General features: G+C 44.2%; 1 protein-coding gene across 17 annotated transcripts in view; it reads left to right on the forward strand.

Moving 5' to 3' along the window:
- Positions 1–13444, forward strand: part of ABLIM1 (actin binding LIM protein 1) — a 299900-nt gene extending 286456 nt beyond the window's left edge. For 16 of the 17 annotated variants that reach the window (XM_074999086.1, XM_074999099.1, XM_074999098.1 and 13 more), the window contains one exon: positions 98–1621. In XM_074999086.1, the coding sequence (XP_074855187.1) occupies positions 98–135 (38 nt within the window). In that variant the 3' untranslated portion in view covers positions 136–1621. The other variant, XM_074999101.1, reaches the window with a different exon arrangement.
- Positions 13445–20514: the final 7070 nt, after the last annotated feature.

Genomic DNA, 20514 nt, shown 5'->3' on the forward strand with positions numbered 1-20514 from the left:
GCTTTCACTGAACAATTAAAATATTCTGTTTGATGTTTGTGACCAATCAGTGTTCTTCCACATTCTAATGCTGACATGATTTCCCTTTGCTTTTCAGATTTCCAGGTAGAGTACGGGTTTTCATCCATCAACTGACAACCGAGATTAAAAACATCCCTTCTGTTATTCATGCCTGAATTACTGCTACAGGGAAGGGTTTTTTAAGACGTTTGTTTGTTTGTTTGCATGTTTAAGCATAACCAACTATGTAGATTTTTATCAGCAAGGGACAGGCACAGCTAAGACTCTTCCTGGTACAGCCCCAGAACTGTAAGGGTGAGGAGATTCGCACACTACTTTTGTGACCTTCTTTGTACAGCTAACTGATGTTGAACTGCAAGTTACCTCTAATGGTTCCTTCTTGGCATCTGACCAAGGGTTTTCTCTCCCTATGTCTTCTCCCAACCAAAGGTGTTCTAGACACATTCCTCTTCATTCTAGGGCCCCTGAGCTCCAACTCTGAGCCCCAAACTCTTCCTTGTCTGTAGCTGTGAACAAGGAATTCGCCTTCCACCTGAGAAAGCTGGCCAGTGGCCTCTTGTGATGCTGTCTCCATCAGTCTTCCAGCAGTAGATGCTCTTCCAAGTGCCAGGCCTTCTTTTCCAGATCCTAATGACATCTTGTTGCCCATGCATATGTTCATAATATGTATTTGTACAGTACCCAGCACAATGAGGGCCCAACATAATTGGCCTGTAGGTGCTATTGTAATATACATGCTAAATATTGATGATAATTTAACTCCATGGGCAAATTGATTGTGTACCATATTAAAAACTGATCTGCAGTGTGAGGATAACAGATTACAGAATATATTTGTGTAGTGCCTGTGTGTATTATGCTTAAAGTGTGAGTCTGGCAAGAATTGTGACTGTAGAAATGGCACTTTCTTAAACAAGAGTGCCCCTCATCCGGGTAAATCTCCCTGTTTAGGTGACAAAATAAACTGATGTTTGTTTTTCATCTGTTATCACTCTAGATCCAGTACACCTAACAGTGTAAGCTGCAGTCTATTCCTGCTGGTACACATTCAGCAGAATTGTTCATTAAATGCCCAAGTTAACTCCCACAGAGGCCAAGGCATCGCTCTTTGTTGACTTCAGTGGGAGTTGCTCTAAGTTTCAGTCAGTTCTCCCTTTGCAAATCCTCAAACGCTATTAGATTTTTGCAGGTGTCAGTGAGGATCAAAGGAAAAGTAGGCTGCACAGGTATCATATGGCATCTGAATTCCAAGCTGCAAGTCCATAGAGGAAATATGTTCAGCCACTGGGAGCAGGAACGGTATGGCCACTTTCTAGTAATCCCCTAGTTGATTCGGAGTGCTATTGATGGGTTTGGCAGTTCTACTGAGCAGACAGCAGATCAGACCCTTTAAAGGAAAGAAAATTGGAAATGGGATCCAGAGCTAAGCCTGGAAAACTAATAAGCAGTAGTAATGGCAGTGTTCCGTAGAGTAAGATGAATTGTTAAGCTTAGAGGAAAATTGGAGCATAACTTCACCTCAGTTACCATTGTTACATGAGTACCTTTACCCTGTGTGTGTACATGTAACCTGTGTGTCTGACCTATACCTGTATCCGATGCAGTCCCTCCCGGATGGTCATGCCCCTGGAATGAGAATGGACAGAGGAGTGTCTATGCCTAACATGTTGGAACCAAAGGCAAGTGCAGCTGTTATTCACTTTGCTTCGAGACAGTGACGGTTTGACTGTATACTGCAGATGAGGGACCACAGGAAATGTCTTGAGTCCCCATTGTTTCTCTTTACCTCATCCCAAGTGTTGCTCCTTAGGTGCCAAACCTCACCCTGGAGCTCACCTCCCATGGGTGTGCCTCCTCTCTGTTCCTGGGGCTGGATAAGAGCACCCACAGTGTGCAGCCTCCAGGAGACAGCATAGAAAGGCTGAAAGTGCTTGAGTGATGCCAAATACAGCTCGTTCCCTACCTAGCTGGGCAGAGGTAAAATAGCAGGAGCCCACAGTGCTTAAACCCAGATAGACACACGGCCCTAGAACATGCTTGTTTAAGAGCAGTGAGGTAGGTTTAGTTACAGAGCATTAGTGAAAAGGGAAGGGATTAATTATACCACATGAGCCACGGAAAGATGCCTTAATATGGGTCTTCACATGAGCATCAGATCCTAAAAATTAAATACGTTTTGATGCTCAAGTTACTGGAGCAGGAAGAGAAGTCATTTCTACACAGACATAGTCCATCTTACCCAACTGTGTGCTGATTGTTAGTAAAAACAAGTGCAGTTACAACCATAACTGTTACGCCACTCCTTACTGTATATCTGATCCCTCTAGGTGACAGCCACATACTTTTCTAGGGTTGCATGCTAACCCATAAGAAGAATTCGTTCTCCTTGTTAAAAACAAAAAAAAATGCTATGAAACTGCCCAGTACAGATGCACTTCCCCTACTCCTGCTTTCTAGCAAAGCTCACTGTCTTTCTGAGATTCTCTCTCTTTCCATAAATTCCAATACTGTTTGAATGCCACAGTGAGCCAAAAAGGAAACATGGGAACATTATTTTCATGAATAACTGAAAAATGTATACAAGGGATTGTGTCAGTGCATCTTTTACTGTGAATTAGCGTTGCTCCTGCCTTGATGGAACTCTACATAACAAATTAACACAGCTCCCTGTCCAGTTAGCAGAAGCCGTGTATGATCTCCAGATGATTCCTGTGTGACCAAGGGGAATATTCTTTAGTTGTACATCTGTTTCCCACACAAACAATGAGACTGATATGTGCACATGAAAATGTGTCATTTCTCAGTATTAAAATGAAATGCTCTCCTGACTCATTTGACTGCAGTACTTGGAAACACAAGTGTTTAGATTATACTACGGTTTTATGGTCCTACAACAATATCTAGAATTTTACATAAAACGCCTTAAAGAAAGTAAATGGAGGCCTTATCCTTAGTCATTACTGTTAATAGTCCAGGAAGAAAATGCTTGTCAGCCAGTGTGAAATGTGGTTTATGAGAAATGAATTGGGAGCCGAGGGCAGTCTCACTCCTCTCCTAACCTGCTGATGAAACCATCTAAAATCAGCTATCAGTTGGCACAAGCTGAGACCCCAGGTTGGTAGCCTCAGCAAAGAAGCCAAAGTCTTAAGCTGGCAAAGAGGCTGGAGCACCCTTGTAATCATCCTAGCCATTGAGCTGCCACCTCTGCCAAATGTTATGGGACAGTACCAGTTTTGGAGAGGGAAGTGAGCCAGATGGTGGGGAGCTTACAGTGCTGCTTCCCATACTCTACCTGGTCTAACAGTGAATGACAGACCTACTTCTTCAGCGCTGTCCCTCCAACTGCCTTCAGCAGACCTGCGTTCACTTCTGAAAAGGGGGATTCTTAGGAAGTATGAGAAGGGGGATGGTAGAATCTTGGTATAAAATATAATGCTTTATAACTCTGGCTAAAAGCTTTTTGGGACTGAAACAAAACGGTTACAATGAGGGGGATTCAACAGAGCTGTGTTTTACGTTATGTATATTTCTCTGCTGCTGGTTAATGAGCATGGCCAAAATCATAAACTTTGTTCATCCTAAAGGATATATGCATATATGTTGGGGAATTTGCCACTCCCAGGTTGTGCTATTCTGGGTCCTTGCTCCAATATAATGCCTGCTTTCATGCAGTATAACTCCTTATAGCTACCATTGCTGTTGAGGTACCCAGGCAACCTATTTTTAAATAACTGTACCCACAAAAGCTCATGACCTAATAAATAACTTTGTTAGTCCTTAAGGTGCTACAGTACTGCTTCTTTTATTCTTCCTTTAGGTAAGAAATTCTGCTCTTTTCCCAAGGGCAAAATTTGAGACTTTTGGTGACGTAAAAGTTTGATGTGTGTTGACATTTAATAATTGTAGGGCCAGATACTCAGCAGCTGTAAATTGATATAACCCAAGTTACTTCAGTTGAGCAACACCAACTTAAATGAGCTGAGAATCTGGCTCAAAATGTGTGTTTATTGCCCATGAAAAATATGGGTCGTGAAAAGCAGTGGATTCCATTAAACTTTAACAAAATAGAAACAAACAAAAGATGCCTGAAAAGGGGGCTGGAATTTGTGTATTCTGAATCCGAGTTATGTACTGTGCTCTGTAGCGAATGTTTAGATATAAAATGTGATGATGACCTCAAACCTTTGAAATAAGTTTTCCCTGTGTTCACTGTGGTTGTTATTTTATGACAAGTTACACTTTTTCATATAACTTTGTCTATTATTTTAAGTATTGAACAGAAACAATGTAACTTAAAATATAAATTAGAATTAATTGTACACTTGTGAGAATGTCAGACTCTCCTAAGATGTACTGGTTGTAAGATATGGTTAAGTATACGTTATTTAAGTTATTACCTACAATAAACTCAATGATATGTTCATTTATGACTGAATCTTATTTATTCTTAGGAGAGGTTTCTTAAGACAGTTTATGACAGTAGAATGAACTTGGTGAGGCAGGACAACACAAAGTTTTGTTACAGTGACAATCTTAATTTCTAGGAACGTTAAATGTACTTATAATATTAGCTGGCTGCATAGTGGTTTCTGTGTGAGGAAGTGGTCATCTTAGTCCTTTCCCCAGGGGACAAATGTCCAGATCACTAAAACCACCACCACCACAACTGGAAACAAAAGCCAATCCAGTTTCCATGGAAATCCGTGGAAAAACTCATCTCGACTTCAATAAGAGTTGGATCAGGCCCTAAGGAAGAAGCAGCTTTGGGCATGCTCCTCAGAGGCCATGAAATGGACAATAGGGAATGGATTATTAGCAGTTCCATTAACGTTAGACATGGTCTCCCTAAGACATGGCAAAGGGCACTTGGCAAAGGGACCCCTGAACCATTGCTGTCTGAGCTGTAGATGTAAACAGAAAGCTTCGGTTTCGAGGGTGTGAATTTTATTAATTTATTTCATTTCAGGCACCAAATGTTTTCAGTTCCTTTCTGTGGCATATCATTTTGATTAGACTGACTAAAGAATCGCTGATAGAAAAAGCTCCAAGTCTTTTCATTTTAAAACTGTGGAATTAAACCTATCCAAACAAACGAAGTGCATAATATTTCTCACATCCAAAACTGATCAATGTTGAATATCCAGTACGTTAATCAAACCAGAGAATCTCATCAAATATTATACAGAAGATTTAATGAATGCATTGCACATTAAAGAAGAAGATATAAGATAAATTCCTGTCTATAAAACCTTTTTCTGCAATCCATCCATCAATGTTAAGGTCAGAATGGAGACCTGTGATTTGTTTGTAAACAAATCAACAAACAACATGAAAATAATTCATCTGGTAGATTTCACTCAACACAAGGCACAATTTGGTAACTAATGAAGTGGTAAAGAGATGATAATATTTCTGATTTTATTTTCAGGTGATGGTAGTTGAAGTACAATAAACATTACGTCTTTTCCTCCAAACTGTGCAAATTATGGCAACCATTGAGTGCGTTCCTATACGCCACACATGTTTACCTAAATAAAGTCCATGCTAACTTATCAAGGGGGAAAAAATCGAGTTGAGGTGCATATTTGTCGCTAAAAGTACAGATCTGGGGGGGGGGGGGGGGTGTGTGTGTGTGTGTGTGTGTGTGTGTGTGTGTGTGTAAGGGTTGTAAAATCCTTTTTAATTGGCTGTTTAAACGGTAGGTTTGACTGGTTAAGCAGGGGGGCATCCAGCTGTGCTCCGAGCTCCTCCAACAGGTCTCCCTGCCTGCGTCATTGCTGCAGGTGGAGGGCGCTCCAGCCCAGATGGAGCAGTCACAGCGCACCACTGGCAGAAATGCTCCAGCCAGGTGGAGTAGCCCCAGTGGGTAGGGGCATACCAGCCTGGCCAGAGCAGCCCCCATCCATGGCAGCCCTGGCCTCTCCAGATGCCACCGCCCCTGGTCCTAAGTGCCCTCCCCTCCCCTGGTTGCCTTGGACAGGGACTGCTCCAGCTGGGCTGGAACACCGCTGCTATTGGCAGCCTGCAAGGCTGTTGCAACGCCTCACTCACAGTGGGCAGGGGGCTGCTCCGGCCTCTGCTAGTTTACATAAGCTTTATATGTCTCTGTGGTACGTGTAGGTATACACACCTCTGAAAATGGAGCTGATGTGTGTTGTACCTACCAAATGTGGTCAAATTGGTTTTATTGATGAGGGGGTGTTTGTTCAAGCCAATTTGACTTCATTTTCAAGTAACTTAAAGAAGCCTTTTTATAGTTTTGTAGTTTCCTTCTATAAGCAATTTTTGTGTGGCTAGGTGAAGAATGCACATATGTTCCTTTGTTTTAGAATGTAAAAACATCTCTTTCCCCTTCCCTCTTATGCACTCACAGATTTTTCCATATGAAATGCTCATGGTGACCAACAGAGGGAGAAATAAAATATTAAGGGATGTAGACAGAACCAGGCTTGAGGTAAGGAATCAAGTTCCTAAATGTACTTTCTTACTGAAGTTTATTGCTGTTCCTGATTTGAACGGTCATGTGTCGAAGTGTGTGCCCTTGGTTAGACCTAAGAAGCCCTCTCTGAAATGCCTTGCAGTCGAAATGGAGATTTGTGATGAGGAAGGATTCAGGAGGAGGTAGCAAAGGTAAAAGTTTAAAATACTATGGCAATCGCAGATCTTCATTGCAGCATAAACATGAATGCCTTATTTGTCTTCATTGGCAGAGCTACTTGTATATCCTTTGTATAATTCTTAGTAGTTTGTATTTACCCATAAATTGATGAGAGGGCAGAACCTGTCAGAACATTGCCCAGTAAGTGTAGAAGCATGAGATCAGTCCTGGTATCACATCGTTAACAGCAGCTGAGATCAGATGCCATAGGTCAGGTGTCTGCAAACAGAATAGCGAGAAGAGCCATTTTTTCAAATTAGGTTACAAAATCAATACTTCAAGAGCCGCAGTGCATGTGAGTATGAGACACTCCTTAATAAGTAACATCAAACCATATTTTTTCTAACCCTTATTTTAAGAACAGCGCCCCCACAATGATTTCTACCAATTAGAAAGTTTGTTACTTTCACTCCTGGGTTGGAGAACAAATGAGGAAAAACAAAACGCTGCGTCTGGGGATTAGGCTCTTAAGCAGGAAGGAGCAATGATTGCAGCAACCCGCCATGCCAGTGTTTTTCAGCCTTTTTTTTTTTATATATATATAAGGTAACCCCCACTTTAACCCAGTCCCCACTCCCCTCCTCCAAAGCAGGGCACCCACAGCTGCCCCGCTCCTCCTTTAACCCAATCCACAGTTCACTTCTGGACTCTGCCATATAGTTTTCTATGTCTCCATTTCCCCAGCTGTGTATGAGAGGATGATACTGACCTCTCTTGTAGAGCACTTGGGGACTGGCTGATGAAAATCACTGTACAAGATGTAGTATTATTATCGATTGTTAGTGGTGCATTTTGCGAGCTTTGTTAGTAATTTTTCAGTCTCTGTCCCTGGACCTTTAATCAGGCCCGAGTGGTTAGCACTCCCCAAGACTGCTTATGTGCTTTGGAATGAAATCCTTAATGATCCCATTCTCCAATGGATTTCCCAGGTTGTGACTGACTGACTCTGCTTTTCTCCCTTTCTCCAGCGTCACTTAGCACCCGAAGTTTTTCAAGAAATATTTGGCATGACAATACAAGAGTTTGACAAGTTACCTCTTTGGAGACGCAACGACATGAAGAAGAAAGCAAAACTCTTTTAATTCACTCTACATTTATACCCCTGTACACAAAACAAACAATGCATAGGATAGTGTATTATAATGTCCATATTCTCTTTGGAGAGCAACTTACTCATCCACCAAAAAGGGGAAAAAAATCTTAACCAAGGCACCTGTATACATAGCAGTTGGGCCAAGATGAACACTTGCCAATGGGGTAACAATTTCTATGTTCAGAAGCTGATCGTAGTTTTCACATGTGTAAACTTTTTTCATGTTGTGTACATGATAGGAAGTGGCTCTCTTCTCCCTCAATGATATCCCCTTTATTTTTCTCCAGAATGTGATTAACTTTATTGCTAGAGTCAGGAAGTGCTCTTAAGCTGCCTAGTAGAATGAAAGAATTGTAATCACGTCAAGAAGTGAATATATATAATTCTGTAGTATATTCATGTGGCAAAATCAGTTCTTTTTGCACATCCTTTTCTTAACTGGCTCTGTTTGCAAGCCGTGTATTCCTTCTGCCATGAAAGAATGAGGCAAACCATTTGCTCTGTTCTGGCACATACCAACCAAATTATTGGAAAACAAACTCCCCACTTGTACTGCATATATGCTTGGGTATCAATAGTGAATTGCTGTGTATGTTTTCAGATCTTTTCTCCTCCACAGTTGCTGCTTTAATTAACATGCCTCAGACTTCACTAGTCATTTAAGTGAAGGGAATGATGGAGGAGTGGCAGTTTTCCTGTTGTTTAGTCTGGGGTTTGCGGGGAGGCTGGTGGGTGGAGGGAACAAAAGGATTAAAAGGAAAATGTTCTCAAGTATGCTCTGGTGCACACCCACAGACTTCTCTGTTAGTGTAAATGGGCTCAGCTGCCTGGAGTTGCACCAACAGAGAATTTTTTTCTGGGTGGGCAGACTTGCGATTGAATCCATCTTGGGAGAGGGAAGCTTCTCAGTGAAATAGCTCTGTCATGGGCCATGTTTTCCCACAACTGGCTGAATGGTTAAATCACTGTTGCTGTAAGGCATTGATGATACTGCATCCTGTATCAAGCTGAGCACTTTTTTTTTGCTTGTTGTTGACCTGTTTTCACTCTCACTTTGACAAGAGGGTTTGCAATTTGTTTGTCTTTCTTTGGATGCTACAACGATGCAGCCTCGGTGTTTTGCTTTTTGTTTTTTTTCCTTCGTGCCTAGCCCTGTTTGTGGGGAGGGAAAACTCATACAGGCTAGACTTTTTTGAATCGAGTTATGCTCATTATTGCTTGCATTCTTTTCCCACTGTGCTCCAGAATGTGAAGCTTGCCTGTATATAATGTAACTTCTTGGTAGGCAGGTTATGTCCATGGACATGAAGAACACATTAACATCTCTGAATGAAGGTTTAGCTGCTGAAAGGTCAGTGTCTACTCTTCATTGGTACTGAACTGCCAATGCAGCCTTGTTTTCTAGAGGGATGTCGAGGTTTTTCTTTTAGAATTGATACATCCATCATGGGAGAGGTCAGAGCCCTTTGTGTTTTCTGTTACTGGGAACAGACGCAAGACTTCAGGCAGAGGTGGTGGCTAGGTCTGCAACGTCATGTAGAACTTGTGAGATTCTGGATCATTGCACTGGGTTCTATACTTCTGCTCAATCAACACTGCATGCTGTCCTGTCACGAAGCTTCTCAATATGCAAAATTAACCAAATCATGCTTCTTTGCTGAAGTCCCAAAGAGGCCTGATCCAACAGAATCAGTGCTGGTCCACCGAAGAGATCTGGGCAAAGGGTTCAGTATTAGGGGACCAGGCCAGAAGGTCCATACCACCTGCATGCTAGAGAGCACAGCCAGGGTAAAGGGATGGTGTAGACCTGGGGATGAGCTGCTGGAGGTGCTACCCCCTCTGAAGCAAGAGCACAGAAGCTCAGTGAACAGTGCAACACTGGTCCAAACGAATCCTTGGAGCAATTTCAGTGACTTCAGTGGGACTATAGCACAGATCAGTTCAGTATGTTGTTTAGTTTCATGTCCCATCACAAGCATCACACATTTCCAGATTACTATTAACAAGTAAACGATGGTGGCAACAAGATGCGAATCTGTGTTACCAATGAAACTGAACACAGCATCCTGAAGATTCAAGGGTCTTATGATGAAATTGGTAGGGTTGGGACTTGCTGGGATTTGCTGTTTGTTTCTGGCAGTTTATGGCTCAGTTTCAACCTGGATATTTTGAGCATCAGTCTAAAAAAATCCTGAAATTGGTTGAGCCCCAAACCTGCAGATGAATGCCACATGAACTGGACGTGACAGATGTGTGTGAGCAGTGTTCTCTGTAAACTGAGCATTTGGGCAGCCACCCAGGAGAGAGTCAGGTGCTACCCAGCAGATTAGCAGAGCGCCCACAGCTAGCAGCATGTGTTTATTGGTGGTGCACATCCACACATGCCTGGTTGCACGTAACAAAATTTATTCTGCCCATGGGTGGGGAAAAAATTAGAGGGAACACTGCTTGTGAGCAATGATTTTGATGGTCAGCCTTAGTCTAAGTCCTTTTTCCCCCAGTTATAATTTTTCCCTTGAAAGGGAGCAGCACATAGTACAGAAAAATTTCCAAGCTTTCAGAGCCCATTTCTCACCTCCCTCCAGCTGTAAATTTACTATTAAACATTTCCACAACAGATTAAGGAATATTACCCATTGTAAGAGTTGAAAAACAACAGTACGATTTTCTTCCCCTTTCAAAACCTGTTTGAGGAGCTTCATTATATTATTTTGTCTTTCTTGTTGAATAACAACTTCATGCCAGTGTTTCTTAAAAGATATGAGAGCACTGTGAAGAGTTTTAAATATTGTCTTACAATACATACGTGTTCTCAGTTTCTTGTTAGTAACTGTTCCTTAAATATGTTTTATGGGTGACTTGTAAGCTCAGATCAGCTGTTGTGTGCTATGAAAAGAGTCAGGCTGAAAAAGTGATGAGAAAATTACAGGTTGAACCTCTCTAGTCCAGCACCTTCAGGACCTGACTGGTGCTTGGTGAGAGCATTTGCATGACTACAGCAGGTCTTCCACTGCTTACTGGGCCCTTAGAAGACATTTAGGGGTAAATTAGAGTTAAACAACAGCACAGAACAGTGAGAGCCAGGACTGGTGGCTGTAAACAAACTTTATGGGACTGTGAAAAACTTGGCCACGTCCATGATAGGTGGTCATCTGTCTAACTAAAATCATGCCAGATTACGAATGTTGCTGGACAAAGGAGTGCCAGACTACAGAGGTTCAACATATATTGGTTTTACAAGCTATAAAGCTTAATTTTGTGATTTGACTAAAGATCTGGCTCTTCCTGGCAGGCATGGGCTATCTTTCCTTTGATCTTTGCCTGTTTTACAGTTTGGTTTGTTCCAACGCTGAAGGTTTTGTCATCCTTTCCCCATGCCTAGGCCCTCCTTGGAAAACCATCTTTTCTCAGATGGTTCCAAAAGTCCTATCATTGGAAGGAGTCACTAGAAGTCTCTCGGAAAAGACTTGTTAACCTTGGATTAGGCCCAACTTTTTGAAGACTAACCTCTTGGATAAGCAGTTGTCTGTTTCAAGATGCTTATAGTGGGGCCAGTTTTAAAATTCAAGTTAATCTTTCTTCTGAGAGAACTATTTTTTTCTGTTATAGGTATGGGTCGGGAGTCTGGGTTCCTCCAGGGCTCCCCCGAGCTGAGTTTAAAGTGCTTAAGAGATAAAAATTGAAGGTCAGCCAAGTGCTGCTCACTGAAAACCCCTTGAAGTTATTGGAGTCATGGACAAGTGTAAATCTGGAGTAACAGGTGTAAATCAGGAGTATGTCTGTCTACTGAAGTCAATGGCAATAAACTGGTGTAAAAAGTGACCCCTCAACTGGGCACCAGAGTGAGAAGACAGCACTCTTAGGATTATATCCTAAAGTCCTAATACTGAGTGATCCTGAGCACCTGTAGGCTCCCATTGATCTCAGTGAAATTTGGGAGTCCCGGCACTTGGAGGGGCTGGGCCTTAGGATAGAAGAGTACATAACGAATGAAAAATCTCTTCTTTCTCTCATCCCTTTCTACGCTGCAGTGTCTGTCTGTTAACAACCTTTCAGGGTTTTATGGGCGGGGGGGGTTGCTATTTGCTTTGCTATGAAACGCTTCACGTGTTGGCTGTTACTTTATAACCTCTGGAAAAAACAGTCAGAAGAAGATTTAACACTCACCTCATTGGAGGGACCAAGTGAAGCAGCCAACCTGTCCCAGGTCATCTTTATCCACCAGACACATGGACTCAGCACTCAGCTGCCACTTAAGCACCCACTGCACTGTTCACCCACTCAGACTTCGTGGGCCTGTTCAGGCTAACCAGGCAGCAGAATTCTCAGTGTGGACATCTACCATGGAAGGATGTGCGGGCTTGGGGTAGGGTCTTACACTGTTACAATGGAATGAGGTGTGCAGAAAGGGCTATGGAGCTCTGTAATGAGAGAACAATACGCCTTTCTTCATCAGTATGAAAAAGCCATCTGTGGTTGGCTGCGAGGCCCATCATGAGAGGCAGCTGGTGTGGATTTGGTCCCCACCTTTATGTCCCATTTAAATGATAAGAACACCAGTGTCATGCAAAGATTTGGATGTTCCAGTTGAAAGCTCCCTGTTTCAAGCATCTCCTGACATCAGGAAACATGTGCCGTTCTGATCAGGAAGTGGGGGAATAACTGTCCACTAATGTAGGTACCATTAATTACTTTATTTCCCAAGAGGCTTCTAGTAAGGAAATGTATTTATATAATGACTTCCTAAAAATGTTCCTCCACAGGAGAGAATAGTGACCCTGCATGCTCTGTGATGGTTATTTGCTGTGATGAAACAGCTTTGAGGTTTGCTCTGAAGATAAATAGGTATTTCAGCTGCACAGTCTTTGCAAAATATTTGCAGGTGATATCTCAGACACAGCACGTAGGGCCAGATTTTCAAACACACTTAGGTGCCCAATTCCAAAAGATGTAGAGAGGAATTGAAAGCCAATGGTATTTACATGCCTATCTGCAGCTTTAGGCACCTAAATGTCTGTGAAACTTGGGGTTTTGGGGCCTGAGCCAAAGCCTATTAAAATCAACGGAAAGACTTCCTTTGACTTCAGCCTGCTTTGGATCGGGCCCCTGCTCAGCGGGCTATGCTAGAAAAATATCTATTGCAAAAGCCATATCTTCCCACAGTAATGAGCTTTTTGCATCCTTATTGCAATTGTTCTGTGCAAGCAGTGTGACTGCGTGTGAGTTGCTAATAACCCTTTCAGCAAGGGGGCCTTATAGATGGTTTAAGTGTTTTGGAGATAAAACTAATTTTTAAGAGACATATTTTAAGTTGATAGATTTTAGCAATGGGTTTTTTGTTTAATTAGATTTCATTTTGGTTTCTTCCCTCCCTTCAGAAACCTGACAAACTCGCCTTTTTTTTTTTTTTTGAAAAATTCCTGCTTTTTCATTTGTCTGTGCGCAAATTCTGTTTCTGAGTCTTCAGTAAAAGTACTTTGATGTCTGTCTGTACAGCAAGTCTGCTTGTTTGCATAATGAGAAGTTGACCTAGGTTGCTGTTCTGTACAATTACTGATCTTCTCCACTTTCATACTGCAAGCAACACACATTGCACTCCTATGTCACTATAATCTGCATCACCGTTGTATTCAAATCAAGCCAATGAATAAAGTTTTGTGCTTTATTCTTCAGGAGCGGCTGCAAACTGTTTCATTCCTGTTTCAATTATTTTTCATGCTCATGGTCTTTTATTAAAATCTTTTTTTATAACCCAGGATGTTTATTGAAGAAGGAAAAAAAAGCCATACAGCTGAAGAGACACAGGCAGAAGAGATACAGAGGATATTTACTAGCAGTGCAGTACTCAAGGTTTCCCGTAAGAAAGTGGCTGTGAATATATATATATAGACACACACATACACCCCCACATGGCTAGTGGTAATTCAGAATTCAGTACAGTTACTTTATGGTTTAAAAGCGTGATAGTAACTGTCAAACCGTGCGGAAAGGTAAGACTGGTTTTGTTGACTGGGTATCTAAATCACCCCATTGTTTCCATGCAGCAAGATAGTTTAAACTTGGACGTTAAATGATTCCTCAAGGTTCTTCTAAGTATGACTTGCTGAAGTCAATGGGATTTCTCACATGCTTAGAGTTAGACATGTGCTTAAATACTTCACATAATGCTGGTCTTCAATTCAGCCTCCCATCTGTGAGTAGGAGATAGACAATAAATAAGCCATTTTTGGAAATGGGCAATAGGCAGTCTGTAATGAGCAGGGCCATTCTCTTTTGCTTCCTACAAATACACCCGAATGACCTAACAGGCTGAGCAGCTGTAACTCCACCTGACATCAGTGGAAGTCGTGGGGGCTCAGGCCACCAGGTGGACTCTCTTCTCTTCCAAACCTGCACCCAGAAGAGAGAGACTTCAGGGCAAAAGCAGACTGTAGGTGTGGAAGTCCTGTGTGAAGCCGCCAAGATGGTTTCTGCTCCTTTTAGTGCAAACAGAAACCATGTGCAGTTGCAGTTCTCATTCTGTGCAACTCCAGCTCACGTACCAGACTTGCTCCTAACCCAGCTCTCCGGATGAGCCACAATCTAGCCGCACTGACCTGACCTGACCTTCCCACAGCACCTAGGCACAGTAGGCAGGCAGCCAAAATAGGACAGTCGCTATGTATGTTGCTGTTGCTATTTCACGTCAACTCGTTAGCAGGGGTCCCTCCAATATTTTCCATCCAGAGGTGGAATAAGTTTTATGTGCACCAAGGCATGTGTGGAGGTGCACCACCCATAGAAACAGGCTGCCCATTGTGGGCAGCTGCAGGTGCTCTGCTAATCAGCTGGAGGGCACCTGAATCTCTCGTGGGCAGCTGACCAAGCGCTCAGCTTACAGGGCGCTCTGCCCCTTAGCTGAAGCAGCTGGGCTGGGTGCTGGGGATGCGCACAGGGATCGGGAGAAGTCTCTCTGTTGCAGTGACTGTCGGTGGCAGCCCTTAGCCCCCGAGTCCCCGCGAGAGGCAGAGGGCAGGGGAATGGATGTAGCAGCAGCCCCTGCAGCCTTCCTTCCACAGAGTGGCAGAACTGTGCAGGTGGTGCAAGCTCTGGCAGTGTTCCCCGCAAACCTATTTTCTCTCCCCTCCCCTCCCTGTCACTTCTGATGCCCAGGGACTTCCCATGGGGGGTGGGCAGAGTTTGCCCCTTAGAGTCTGTCCAGTAGAGTTCTTTCCCAGTGTATCTAACTAAACGGGTGTAAGGTCTGACTTTCAGGGGGGCTGAGCCCCTGCCCCAGTTTCCACCGACGAGTCAGGCTTTTCACGACTCAAGCTAACATTCGAGAACGTGTTCCCAGCAGGAAGCCCGTGCTGGAAAAACAAGCAGGACCTGCTCCTTGTCGGCCATGTTATCAGCCCTGGGGCTTGCAGAAAGGAAGGTGCCTTTCTGTGGTGGAACTCCTGACCCAGAGTAGGGACGCCTGGGCTATTGTGACGGCTCACCGATGACGGTGAAATTTTCCACGTAGGGGGACAAGAAACAAGTTCCATTTTGTGTTGCATCCTCAAAATAGCAGAGTGAAAAGTTCCAGGCGCTGGGTCAGCAAGGTAACTTCAGCACAGTGTTATCATAGTTGGTATTACGATACCCAGTCATGGATCAGGACCCCGTTGTGCTAGGAGCTGCACACGTGGAACAAAGACAATACCTGCCCTCCGAAGAGCTTGCAATCTCAGGATAAGCAATGTGCACAGCCCTGCATAAGAGCTGTACTCCTGTGTAAGTACCTTGCTGATCCTGTTTTGCTTTGCATTTTCCATTTTGCTGTCATTTCCAGTCCAGCCTTCAGCTGGGGTGGTACAGCTCAGACTGTCAGAAATAAGCCACCCACAACTCAGAAAAGGACCATAGCAGTAGTCACTTGTGTGGATAACTCAACCGGGATCAGTACATGCTTTGCTAGTCAGTCGTGCTGTCTGCTACCAGGGTAGTCACAGGAGCAGGTCAAACTAGGGCCTGCTCTGGGGATATGAAGGAACAGCCTTAAGCAACCCCAGTCCACACCCTCTCTTGACCTGTCTCAGGAAGAGCACCGGTAGACCAGCTGTTCCTCTTTTGATGGACAATACAAGGAGGGTGGGGCAGGGCTATAGCCAACCAGCTGTCTGGATTTAAAATGAGTCAAATGGTAAAATCACAGGAGGGCAGCGTGGACCACTCAGCGACCAATCCAGGACTGGGGCCTGCTGCTGGAGTTACACGGTGTCCGCCTCCTTACTGGTAGGACCTGCAGAAATATATCTGTAGGATTGGTTCCCCTCCCTTCAGGAGCCTGGCACCAGAGAGGGGTTTGCTTCTGCATCAGCACAGGCAGCTCCAAGCTCCATCACCCCCCCACCTCGAGTTCTGCATCAAAATGCCCAGGGAGTGCCGGGGCTTGGTACTGTGGAGAGTGGCCCATGCTCTGCCCCCTCCCAGATGCTGAGGCAGGCTGTGACCAAGGCTTTGGGAGCATGCAAGAGGCTGGCTTTGTTCTAGGCCTGGGTCTCAAAGATTCATAGCACTCTGCCCAGACTCACTGTCTGGAAAGCTCAGCCCTTCAAGGCACCATCTCCAGTTACAGTGGTTACCGCACCATGCACACCGCCAGGGATAGGGAGAAAGGCCCATGTTCACAGCTGTTACTTGCCATGCAAATTCTGAGCAGATGTTCTAGCCCAGAAGAACAGGCAGGGGCACAAGGCGGTGCAAACCGCACCCCTTGAACTAGTGTGATCTGATGGGGGGAGCTCTCAAGGAACCCCACCATCAGAGCCTTCCTGAGAGATGTACCACATCCTGCCTGACTCTACCTGCTTGTCGGGCTGCACTGTTGGCCTATGAGCCTCCTACGGAGTGGGGGTTGCAGGTTTGTGGCTTTTCTGTGAGCAGCTGCTGGAGCCTGGGAGACAGCAGGAGAGATGCAGGTGATCATCCACCCACCAATGTGATAAAGTAGCAGATCGGATTCCTGTGAGGCCATCCATGGCAGCTGAGGGCATGAGTGTATCTTCACACGTTCCTGGCTATGGGACTTGGATGCTCATTAATGATCTGCTCACCTCATCAGTTCCATATCTGTATCCATTCCATGCATTACAAATGGATTTTTAGTCTCTCACCATATAAATAAATGGAGACGCAATCAAATAAACAAAAAATCCCCCAACCCGCACCCCCAGCCTGTCTACTAACAATTATCCATGGCTTTCTTAGCCTTGAGTAATGGCTGTGGAATGCACTGCATCTCACAGGCCAGCAAGGCATCTGGCTGGGAGAGTCTTACAGCATGTTAAAAATACTACTGTAAAAAGATAAGAGCAAAATGAGTCAAATGTCAGTGCTAATTTGCTGTCACTCTGGGGACCGCTTCCTCCAGCAAGAACTAACTCACACATCTCAGAGTGTCTCTGGACCTCAACAAAAACAAAGCACATATCCCCCATCAAAACAGCCTCTTGAAACACTTATGTAGCAAGAATATAATATCCCACCCAAATACACATGCTGTTTTCTTTCTCTTGCATTTCTGTCTGCAGTTTGGGAAAAGGGTGAGAAATAAATGAAAACTCAATCCTGCTTGTCATTTTCTATTAGAAAAAGGGACCCTGGGCAAACATACAGACTGTTTTCTATGGCTTGGTGAAAAAGCGAGAGAGAACTGGCTTAAGGAGTTCCTGTTACAAAGTGCTCTCCATGTACCTTCGCTTTTATTTTCAAGGCTTTGCAGAGGTCAGCCAGACAGCTTAAACAGGAAGCTGGCCATGATCCAACAGGCCACAGGGTTTCACACAGCTGCTGTGTCCAGTTTTCTTTGTGAACGATCTCAAGGTGAAGATGACATAACTCCGCCCATATCTCTCTTGGATCCCAGTTTTTCAGCAGGCAGGTACAGCATGAGCCAAAGGTTTTTGCAGAGAGAACTGTGCACAGTGCTCAGATCAGTGTCCATAACTGAACTGTGGTGTAGTGTTGAAATTGCATCAGCCAAAGGGGAAGGCTGGAGCCATCGTGAGCGTGCACCCCTGGGTAGCGGCAGCTTTGATTTTATGTCCTGTTGGTGAAAGTGGCTGTGTAAGAATGGTTTCTTCTTACACTGCCTCTTAAAAAAATCTGCTCATAAGGGGACCAGGTACTGGTACGACCCGTTACTGGTGGGGAATGTGTCAGTTTCCTAAGGGGTGCACTGAGTATACTGGTCGGGGGGAAACCCACTAGCCCCAACTCAAACCCTGTGGTAAAATATACTCCTGCTGAGGTGCCTGGGCTCCCAGAATGTTGGGTCTGATCAAGTATCTGACCAGCATAAGCAAGACTCTGGTCAAGTACAGTCACCATAAACACCCTCTCATCCAAGTCTAGGCCTACACTGGAAAGCTTGAACAGGGCCCCTTCCCTTCTGTTAGATTCCTCCTTGCATCCACACTTGCTTTGGACGCCAAATTCCCACATTTTTCTGAGAGACACGCAAGTATCCCGTAATATGTATTTGCTGTGCCAAAATGCCTAGTAAACGTTTCCCATGAGAAGGCAGGGGATGTGACAAAGTAGGGGGTGTGAGGATTTTATCCCCTGGTTAAGGTGCATGTGTTTTCTACTGTAATGACATGAGGTGTGTGCCTCAGTTTCCCTAGGCACAGTATCAGTGCCTACTTGGTGGTGGGAGTTTCAGTGTGATGACTTCTCCCACATACACAGTGGGCCTCCATGCCATTTGTAACCTAGGCAACCAGGTGACACCTTTCTTCCCCAGGGAAGAAGTACAAAGGAGGGAGGAGGGGCCTGGCTCATTTGAATTGGAACTGGGCAGTTGAGTGGGGAGTCTCTGCTGACTTAAGGGGGAGGAAGGAGGGCCAGGGCCCCAGCTTGGGGTCCCCCTCTGGACCCCTTCTCCCGCAGATGAATTGTACTGACTACTGGTTTCTATGCTGACAAGTCTGTTCTACACTGTGTCCCTGTTGACTAATAAACCTATTTTATCTGCTGAATGAGAGTCACATCTGACTGCGGATGGGGTGCAGGGTCTGATGACACCCACACTCCATGACAGGGGTAATTTACACACTGATGCCTACCCACAATGCAACATGTCTTGCTAATACTACCTGATTCTGCATGGACATATTGCACCATCATGGGTGCCCATATGTGAGTGCACGCTGCCAAAATAGTGGTTTGAGAGCTGGCCTGCTAAATCCGGGGCTGTGAGCTCAATCCAGAGGGCGCTATTTAGAGATCTGGGGCAAATATAGTTTAAAAAAAGTGGGGGGAGGTTGCTTGATCCTGCCAAGAGGGCAGGGGACTGGACTTGATGACCTTCCAAGGTCCCTTCCAGCTCTACGAGATGTGCATGTAAGATAGTTTTGTTAGCAAGACTATGGAGACAGGAGAGCTGATTCCACTAGAAATCTGCTGGGAAAGTCTCTTTGCTTTTGTGTTTTCTCCTTCCCCTCTCAACATTTGCCTCCTCTCTATCTAGCCTGTAAACTGTTCAGGGCATTTCTTTTACAGTGTATCTGTTTGGACAATGCTTAACCCAATGGGGCTCTGATTTTGGGTTCTCCTCCAATACAAACAAAAACTACTGATAATGCAGACAAAGTTAATGAAATACACTTGAGTCTGATTAAAGGAATGTACAGTTTGCCACATGTTTTGAGCCCTTAAGAGACCCTGACTGTGGCTTGTGCAGCTGCAGAGAAGCTAATAATCCAAATCAGATCTACAGAGAATCCATCAATCATGGCTGAGCAACACCTACTTTTTGGTTTTCATACCAAACTGCATGTTAAATCACTGCCAGGAGAGATCTCTCTCTAATCTCTCAGTTAGCCCAGAACATTAATTATATCACTCCTTCGAGGAACCCCAACTAGGTAACTGTCGCCTGCAACACAACAGATGAGTAAGATTTATTGGAGTATTTAAATGAGTTATGTCTCTGTCAGTAACATATTTTGAGGGCACAGGTGGTGTGGAAGAATGGAAGCAAGTGCTTGAGATTTTGAGACACACGTCATTTAAGTTTCTATTTTCTTTGTAGTGGGTACACAATTAATTGGGCTTGTCTGACTCTTTAGACTGTGAAAATAAGTAACTGAAAATAAACTTTCATCCTTTCAGCTCAATATATATTTGAGCAGATCTCTCCATGGTGAGTGACGTAGAATGAAGCACTCCACCCCATCAATAATGCGGAATGCAACATACCAAGACATCTCAATCCCTGCGAATGTTTAGAGGGTTTTCCTCTTACCAGGTTACAGATCACTGACCTCATCTGGCATTTTTCCCTTTGGGCACCAAATAAAACACTACTGTTGGAGACCACATAGATTTTTATGTTCCTGTGGCAGGGCTGACCAAACAGAAAGGGGGGCTGACTGAAGTAACAGACAGGCCTTGCTGTGCTCATTCTGGTTTCTTTGTACCATTAGGCTCGCAGGTATCATCCATCCAGTCAATCTTACATCAGTCCCTGGAAAAATCATGGAGGAGCTCCTCAAGGAAGTCATTTTGAGGCACTTGTGGGAGGGGAACATGATCAAGACTAGTCAGCATGGATTCAGGAGGGGCAAGTCGTGTCTGACCAATCTGATTAGTTTCTACGATGAGATAACTGGCTCTGTGGATAGGGGAAAATCAGTGGATGTGATTTATCTTGACTTTAGCAAAGCTTTTGTTATGATCTCCCACAATACTCTTGTCAGCAAGTTAAAGGAAT

The sequence above is a fragment of the Carettochelys insculpta genome, chromosome 7 (genome assembly GCF_033958435.1).
Source record: "Carettochelys insculpta isolate YL-2023 chromosome 7, ASM3395843v1, whole genome shotgun sequence".
Taxonomy (NCBI): domain Eukaryota; kingdom Metazoa; phylum Chordata; order Testudines; family Carettochelyidae; genus Carettochelys; species Carettochelys insculpta.